Source organism: Trachurus japonicus, chromosome 16 (genome assembly GCF_045865225.1).
Source record: "Trachurus japonicus isolate A0001 chromosome 16, Traja_1.0".
NCBI classification, from domain to species: Eukaryota; Metazoa; Chordata; class Actinopteri; order Carangiformes; family Carangidae; genus Trachurus; species Trachurus japonicus.
The window spans coordinates 17,658,662-17,668,426 of record NC_140922.1 but is presented as its reverse complement, the minus strand read 5'-3'; the positions used below and the strand labels follow the sequence as shown (position 1 = coordinate 17,668,426).

At 38.5% G+C, this 9,765-nt stretch overlaps 1 protein-coding gene across 1 annotated transcript; it reads left to right on the top strand.

The window, feature by feature from the left end:
• Nucleotides 1-7,328: 7,328 nt before the first annotated feature.
• Nucleotides 7,329-8,441, top strand: LOC146972270 (uncharacterized). Its single transcript, XM_085802551.1, has 3 exons — nt 7,329-7,584; nt 7,940-8,005; nt 8,137-8,441. Exons 1-3 carry the CDS (start codon nt 7,329-7,331, stop codon nt 8,439-8,441), a joined length of 627 nt encoding a protein of 208 aa, XP_085658677.1.
• The last annotated feature ends 1,324 nt before the right edge of the window (nt 8,442-9,765 follow it).

Genomic DNA, 9,765 nt, shown 5'->3' with positions numbered 1-9,765 from the left:
AAGGCACTCTCTTTTCAAAGTTAAAAAGCCTTTATTTCTATGGTTGGTCATGTTAAACCTTAAAAACGCATTTTGTTTCCCCGATGAAGGCCAAAACGCGTAGGTGTACTCAAAGGTTTACCATGACCAAGCCATAGAAAGAAAGGCGTTTTAACTGTTAAAAGAGAGTGCCTTGGAGATTCTTTTCAACTTTCATACAATTGAAAAGGTCTGCTGCAATTGTAGAGGTCGATTTTGGTTTTTTTATTACACTTTTTCTTTGCAAAATATTTTGTGTCTCTTTTGTGGTCATTTTATATCTGTCTTAACTGGGCTCTAGATGGTCTATCACCTAGAGGTATAGGTTTGAGTGTAAATCACATGACACATTGCATTATCATCTTTTTTACCTGGACAGTATGTTTTCTTAAAAGATACGCATGTTTCCATCAGTCATGACGTAACGAGGTAACAGTGTTTTACACAATGAACAAAAACTGACCTCATTTTGATTAACAAATTAACCTCTTAATATTGTTTGGTTTGAGCTACGGTCACTGATTCACTGTAATGTGGGTAGAAATAAATGCAGCAAATCCTTCAGGGACTAGAGAGTTTAGACACACAAAATATAATGAAAATGTTTTTGATTCTGATTCTATTGACCCTTTTAAATACCAGCAGAGCTGTCCTCCAGTTTGTTCTTGTTTTACACCGTCACTATTTAGTAATCTGCACCTGGTGCCAGAAAACAAATTTCAGTGCACCTGCCTGCATCCATGTGCAGGTGGGTAGATCAAATTGCAAATCAGTGACGATGTTATAGTAAATTTAAGTTTTTCAGTCTGTCTCTGTGACATTGACACATCTCAAAATCCATCTCACACAATGCTTCCTCCTGCTAACCAACGATACTATAGGCTGAAAAGCATCAGCTCTCTGGTGTCAAAAGAACATTTTACATGTGGATCAACTTCAGTTGCTTCGCCATCTCCTTCAGATCATGCAGATTTCTCAGTTAAGTCTTAGGTCTAGTTAAGTCTATCTACTAAGCCACAAAGAAGGGAAGTGGGCTGTGTGGTTTCCTTCACACAGTTGAGGAGTGAAAACATGTCTTCTTTCTATGCAAAGCTAGGAGGGGGTTTTTCAAGCTTTAAATCATAACATGTCCTGACAAAACCTGGGAGGTCATTAGCCTATATACAATACAGATCATTGCACAGGTCAGGTGTTGGTTCCTGCCTATCGCACCTCCTCCGGTGCCAGTGTGGGCAGCTGCAGGGTCGACCGCCGTTCACTGATGTTTCGCCCCCCTACACCAGTACATCTCTGGGCGGGGGGGCAGTGGCTAATGGGGATGTCTCCCCGCCACCCCCTGCAGCTGCCCTTAGACGGGTGTTTGCCCCCATCTGCTGTCCTTCCTCCGGAGCCACAACCAGTAGCTCGCCTTCTCAGCCTCATCTCCCAGCTCCTTCACAGCTTTCCGCAGCCTTGCCCCGGTCATCCCAGCACTGCGGAGCAACTGCACTGCCGCCTTGCCAACAAAACCCCTGCTTCCGACCTCCACCGGACATACCCTGGGTTTCCAGCCAGCCTCTTGGCACTCTGACAAATACAACACAATGAGATTTAAGGCAAATCACGTCATCTTAAAGCAGAAGTAAGCAGAATATTGGTGTTAATATAAGTCTTAAATAGTTATATCTTCTGACAGCAATCACTTATAGGCTAGAGTGTTTGGTCCGAAACACAGGTCTCTCACTCTGCTCTGCTGTAAACCGAGGAGAAAACTTTCCTTGTATCCTACAACCTTTATCCAATGAGGAGAGAGAACGGCATGAAGGGCTGTGTTTGCAGCCAAGGGATGCGCGTGAATGTGGTGACGTAGGGACGAGGACCAATAGATCCATGACGAGGGCAGGGGCTGCTAACTCCATCGGCTGACAAGAAGTTAGCCAAAACGACCGACTTCTACTGTTCGGGTCAAATTTGACCCGTTTTGACATTTGACAGCAGAAAAAATACCCTAAACATCATTCTTTTAGGCTGAAATTTTATGACTTTTCCTAAAGTGACTCAAAATACACAAAAATGAAAATATTTTTAAATTGTATACTTTACAAATTTTTATACACTGAGGCTGTTTCGGGTCAAATTTGACCCGTATCTGTTTAGATGGATTTTGGATCCACCAGTGTGGGCCAAATGAAGGAAAATTGTGGTTTTAGGGAATCTTGAAACTGTGGAACTGTACAGGCCATGTTTGTGTGTATAATTTATGGGACAGTGGTGACAGAAACAGAGTTCAAGGGGGACTTCGACAATGTCACGAGAACTGCCTGTGTTCCCACCACCTATTTGCCCAGGTTCCCACAGAGACAGACACCTGCTGGTCTTTGAGGGAGCATGGGGGAACCTCAAAACAGTGAAATAGTAAAACAGCATAGTAGTGATCATACAGTATGGTGCACAAAGGAAACAGAGATCATCTGAGGTCAAGGGGTGCCTTGACACAGACACGAGATCTGCACCTGCAAGCACCTGCAAGCACCTGCACCTGCAATGTAATAAAATAATCTATAAAGTAACCAATTTGAATCAATTTGCGTTGGGGTGGTGGTGGTGGGGGGTGATGACATAGAGGTTCCTGAGCTGCCATTTCAGTGACTGACATTGTGGCAGCAAGACTTGGTACAACCTTTATCTGATCTTCCAAAAGGAGGAGGTTGATAGTGATTTGGTGGAGGATGTGCCAGAGCAGGAAGACAATGCTGAAGAAAACCATATTATATATAAAGCAGGGAGAGTGCTTTTTTTTATATATATAATAAGCATTTTATTATTTAATGTTTTTGTGTTCTAAGTGGAAAATGTTGAATTAATATTGATAATTATGATTTCTTATGATATAGCATTTAGCTTATAACATATAGCACGTAATGGTTGCAGTGGTTAAACATGGTCATATTATGAATTCCAACAGTTCCACAATGTTCATGCCATTTTAAAATTCAATGAAATATATTTAAATCATTGTGGCTTTTATGTGTTTATGTCTTATGTAGAACAGGGTGTAATACTGTGTAATAGTAGAAGTTTTTCTCCAAAAACAAATGTTGTAAAACTTAAAAAATGCACTCTCCCTGCTCTCTGAATTTTTTTTTAACGCTTAATCATACATTAATTTATGTGTCATAGGCTATTTAAACATTCTAAATAGATCTGTAGTTTAAAATTCAATATAGACACTTACAATGAGGGAATTCTTGGTCCGGGTCAAAATTGACCCGAACCATACTGTGAAGGTATCAAATTTGAACAGTATGTAAGGGTTAAGGAGATGTGTGAATTTTACATTTTGTGACTTTAACACAGGTCTTCAATTGTTTATTCTGTATATTATCTGCACTGTTTATCTATAACCAACCACAGTCTGACTCATTTCACACAATAAAGATAGAGGCAAAAATTATTTACAGGTTAATGATAGATGTTTATTCAACTTGTTGTAGTGAGTTGTTTTATGAAAGGATTGGGTGACATTTGAAGGATAAGGCCACAGCCACAGCAGCCTCATGTTCAAAGAGTGCCCTCTACTGACATTTAAGCTAAGCTTCACCACTAAACAGTAATTACCTTTTTTATTAGTAGCAGCAATTGTTCCTAGTTGTGTTGTTGTTAGTTAACTGCAGACACTTAGTTCTATTTATTGATTTGTGAATGATGAACTTATTGGTGAAGATAACCCTGAAGTGACTGTAAATGAACCAAACTCCAGAGATTTGATGATGTTAGAAAAAGAGTATTGTTACTTACGTAGTCGTTGAGCGCAGTGTTTCATCTCCAAACAGTCACACCAAAATCTGTTCGGCCAGAAAGTCAGATATTAATATGATAATTAAACACAGTGATTTTCCAATTGTCTGAAGTCCTGAGTGTCACCCAAAACAATTAACAACAATTAAACGGGTATTGAAGCACCACCAACAACAACAAAAAAAGAAATTAAACTCACTCATCATGTTTGCTGACATTAGATTCCCAGCAGGAGTAACTCCAACATAGCGATGGATCATCCAGTGGAGACAACGGTCTAGAGGAGAGAACATTGTTGATGACTGACTCTACTACTTCAGCTTGTTTTAGAGGTTCGTGCATGTGTAAAATGTTTTAAGAGAGGGTTGTTTTGAAGAAGACAACAGCAAATATAATTTTACCAGAGTACGAGGCTAATGTGTGGTGAAACTCATTCTAATTTTAAGACTGTGGTTGTAATGATACTGCATGAATGTGGATCTAGTATAAGGTAAGTAAGTTTTTGTGAGGGCCATACGTAATGATTTGCAATCTGTCATTACATTGCAACTTTTTTTTTTTTTAAATCTTTTTGTTGAATTTAATTTTCTTTTTGGGTGGATTTGGGTGGACACAATACTGCACAGCACAGCCGTGAGACACACACAAACAACACTACATAAGGTTTTAACGCAGCATTTATATATAAAGTGGGGGTGGGGGGGCAGCATATGGTTATTGTCCCCACCACTTATCAAAATAAACTGACACCCTTGCCAAGAAGCTACTGCATAAGTATGATTTTTTTTGTTCTGGAAGTTACAACTGAAAGCACACATTTGCCTCAAAGAGTGAATAAATGCCATAATGCAATTTAAATGCAATTGCACCCCCAACCCCCCAGATCGGTGGGGGGTCCTCAGGGTTGATCAAAAATATGCAGGGGGCCCAAAAAAGGTTGAGAACCACTGCTTTAGACAATCCATCAAGGATAATAAGAATACATTACATATCTATAGATACCTGAAGTGTGTCACAACCAGTATCCCTACATCTATGTGAAGATTACTCAGTAGCTTTAAAGGGACAACGAGGAGTTTCTATTCGGTTATAAAAACGTCTCACGTTAATGTGGATGAATCTCCGCTACCCACACTTGTTAATGGGCCCATTTTCGATAAATATATCGTTCTGTCTCTATCGTTATTTTGTTATTATTAGTGGTGGTGGAAATGCTGGTCGAGCCGACCAGAGTTTCCTTACTTTCGGTTTTGTGGCGTAACGCAGCTGAATCGCCGTTTATGGTCAGGACTACGACGGTAACTGAACCTCTTTGAACCTCTGACTTTAATTATTGATGAATGAAAACATGAGTCCGTCTTGCGCCGGTCAAAGAATTTTACGGTGCGCGCGGAGGCTCATAAATGTAGTGTGAAAACGCTTCGCTTTTCCAAAACTCCTCGTTGTCCCTTTAAGAGGGATCAAGGGAGACTTATTCAAATTTATGTAAAAACCAATTAGACTAAAATTATGAAAAATCCTCAGCGCTGCTGGTAGGGAATACATCAAGAAATAACAATAGGTCATCTGCATACGCACTCGCAGTAACTTAACACATACTCAATTTTGTGTCTTGTCAACGGCTAAAATCCATGCCCCCACACACACCGACAAAATAAAGGTTAGTTTTAACTAAAACCCAGAAAGGTGAGTGTTTTGGTGAAAATCAGTTTCCTTTTATTTAGTGCAATTATTAAATCCAACTTAGTTTTTTTTTCCTTATCTCCTTTTTGTTCTCATGTCTGTTAATCTGTTAATCTCATGTCTGTTGAATTTCTCTCCACACAGCTTTCAGGTGTGTCCATTTCCCCCTTTCCCGTGTCACTTCCTGCTACACATGTAAATGAAAATTTGTACTGAGAAGAAGATCACCTCTGAGGAACATCCAACATAACTCTGCCATTGGTTTGAGAAACAGGCTACAGGTTAGTATTAGCTTTTCCTTATCTATTTTAACTGCAAAAGGAACTGGAGTCTCACATCCAAGCAATGAGTGGCATAGTATGTAGTAATTCCTGATTGCGTCCCTCCCTGGGAGAACGGCCCTCCAAAAATTACACGAGGCGTTGTGTTGTGTTAATTTGTTAATTAACAGGGAGTTGTCAAACTGGCAATATTGGTTTTCTTATTTAGTACACTACTGTCATTCCACCTAGGTGTAACCTTTTTTTTTTTTAATAGCTATGTAACAAACACGTGGCGAAAATGAAAGCTACCCAAACTAGGCCAAGACACCTATATGTGAAACTAATGACTAATTATATACTTGTGTATTCGGTACTGTGTGATTTTGTGGGCACATCTTAATAATGGCAGCTGTGACGTTTGTTTTCTCTTTCACTCTCTTGTCTGGTCTGCTGCCGATTATTAACTATGTTAGCATATAGCTGCTACATGCCTCGTGGTGACAAAGCTCTTACTGCATCTGATGGGCCACCCTGTGTCTGAGATGTTTATTGTACAGACTTAAGCTCCAACTACTGGGCAAGAGTATAAGATACTGCTGTTAACTGTGGGAATTTATTGTGTTGCTCATTCTGCTAAGACTTCTTATTTACAAGATGGAGTTGATTATTGATTCACCCCATGTGCCCCCCACCAGAAAATATTTTGGACCCGCCCCTGCTAACTTGTGTGAAATAAAGTATTAGAAACAAATGATAAAAATTGACTCATGTGATAAGATAAACACTAAATTAGTCCATCAAGAAATTGTAAAATAATAATAAATAATATATTATTTCTCCTGTGCAGCCTACTAGGTATATATATCAGAATATATAATGTAATGTTGACCAGTGAAATCATGGATTTCCTCCACCAGATATCAGTCTCATACTATTGATAGTTCATCTTTTAACAGCTCCGGTCTTATCATATCTATTTCCTGATTTCAGGTCATGTGTGCTGAATCTCCTTTTGAGGACAATGTCCCACCTAATGGATGATTCTTTCCATCCAAGTTATTTAACCGTGTATCATTTCATTATATTGATAGTCAGGAAACGTTTTTTTACTAAACTTATTTTAATGGACCCTAACTTCAGCCTGAAAACCAGCCTAGACCAGAATGGCCTGAACGTTTTTTTGTTTTGTTTTGTTTTTAAATCAAAGCATGTGTATTTATATTTCAGTGACAAAAAGAAAATGATTTAAGTTCATATTTTTTGCAGCTGAGATCAAGCCAGTGACAAGCTTTTTGTTTGTTTATTTTGTTTGCAGCATTTATTTTGCTCTTCGAGTCCTTGACAGTGATGCCATCTTGAATTATCTCACTGTGTTATGATCAGCATTGATAGTATTTGATAAAATGAAATTATTTCTACATTATCACGTTTACACAACAAATCCAGTAGCCAATAACTTTTGGTTTGTACTCAACAAGTAAAAAAAAGTGTCATTAGTAACTGCTTGTTTTTCATTTCCCACTTGAGGCAGACAGGGTGAACACATCCAGGAAACGTCCTTATAAGAAGGTGAAGGTGTGGTCCACGATGGCCCAGATAAAACCTGAATCACGCTCTGCTGCTGTGGTTCAAGAGAACAACTTTCCACCACAAGCTGTGTTCGAGGAAGCTGTGAACACTTCACCCGGAGCAACACCCACTGAGGCAGGAGAGGGGGAATTAGAGAGCTGCATCATGGACCCAGGAGAAAACCCAGTGAAACCCCACGGCCCACCACTGGTTTGGAAGCGTGTGAGAAATGGCAGCCCCCGCAGGAAAAAAGCTGTGAGGAATACATGGAAAGGTAAATGTTTTTATTGATTTTAAATTGTTGCTTATGCCACTTCCTCATCATCTATTTCAATTCAATACAGATCTGACATTAATTATCCTTGAATGTTCAGTTTTTATCAGTAATATTGTGGGGATTTTCATTTTATGCGAATTACTGAAGGCGACATTATAACCATAAAAACTATAAAAACTCACTGTACAATGAATAAATGAACACAGTAAAAGAAATACTGGTAGCACAGTTACATTGTATATCATTTGTGCCCTATCTTATCTGTATCTTATATAAGAAAACTAGATTTTGTTCGTTGACCATTGACAAGTGTTTATTTTATTTGTTTTGGGTTTTCTTTTTTTTTTTGCAGCATGCATTTTAATGACACTGGTCCTCATTCCTGTCTGTGGGGCCCAACAGCCAGGAAACCAAAAGTGTAAGTTATGTCCTTTTGTAAAACTGTTTTGTGTTCATATTTTATAAATCATAGTAACATTGGTTTCTAGTTCTCTGAAATATGAACTATAAACTGTGTATCAATGTTTTCCTCTCTTTGTCTGACCACAGTAAAGTGCTATGCCTGCAAGGACGAGAACAAATGCCCTAATCTGATAAGCATATATGAGTGTGGTGATGATCACGTTCCTCTGTACTCGAAGGACAACGATGCATTCCCAGAATGCTCTGCAAAATGCAGTCCAGTCTCTGCATCTCTGCCAAAGCAGTGCACTGTGTGCCAAGTCCAAGAGCAACTCTACATCGCTTGTGCAGGGGACGTAGGAGAATTTGATGTGGAGGCTAATGATGGATCAATCATTGTAAACATCTCTGCTGTCAGTGAGTATTCCATGAATTATAGACATGTATCTTAACTTAACTTCTGTAGTTTCATTAAGATTTTTGTTTAAACTCATGTTTCATCCAAAAATGCCAGAAACAGAAACATCATAACCTTCAGAAAAAGTTGGAAATATATTATAAATATAAATATATTTGCTCATGTGCCTTAGTATACAACTATAGTATTGTTTCTATTGTATACATGAATCAACAAGACTGGATTGGATGTAAAATTGCAGTTGTTACAGGATATAACTGAACCTTTAATCTCCTGTAGAAAACTTGTGCCATCATGAATTTAAATGAATTTTTTCCCTACATACATCACATAGGAATGCATTAAACCGTAAAATATATGGTGAGTCGATGGATTTCCTGCTGTTTTTCTGATTTCTTTCTATCTTTTTTTTTTTTTTAGTTGAGCCATACAGTTCTGCAGACACTGGATTGACTCCCAGTGAGTACTAATGTTCACTTTATTGTGCTGTATACAGGATATAACTGAACCTTTAATCTCCTACAGAAAACTTGTGCCATCATGAATTCAAATGATTTTTTCCCCTACATATATCACATGGGAATGCATTAAACCGTAAAATATATGGTGAGTCGATGGAATTCCTGCTGTTTTACTGATTTCTTTCTATCTTTTTTTCTGATTTTTTTTTTTTAGTTGAGCCATACAGTTCTGCAGACACTGGATTGATTCCCAGTGAGTACTAACACAAACAGCAAATTTTAATTAAAACCTAATATTGATTATGATGATTTCAAACGCTTATTAGATCACTTTTGTGTGTGTGCGTGTGTTTGTCTTTACTCAATATGATCTTAATGTGTTTTCATTTTGCAGGTCTGAATTGGACTGTGTTGGCTGTGGCTGCAGTATTTGTGATTAACACCGTAAGTGTGACTAATATTGACACTGATCATACAACTCTACACTCAACACTAATCAGTGCTATTCAAAAGATAAAATGATTGTGTTACTTGGGTACTAACCGTTTTCTTTTATTTATTTCCAAACAGTGCCTCTAAAAAGGTAAGTGGAGTCATTTACTTACTAATCTCATTTCTGTTTCCAGAAATCACTCACTGGAATTTATACAAAAGCTGCGTTCCAATACTGGTTTAAGTCGCCCTCGCTGACTTGCCCTATAAGCACTTACCCTCAGGGGAATCTCCGCTGCCGTGTTGTTCCATTTCTCTGAAAAGCTGAAGTAAACTTGTTCAGATCGACTTTTGGAGGGCTGAGGGAGAAAGTCAGCATCAATGGTCACTCAACAACTGTATATCACCCACAATGCATTGCAGTAATGCAAGAAAAAGACATCCATGGGGTGGCAGTAATGAACC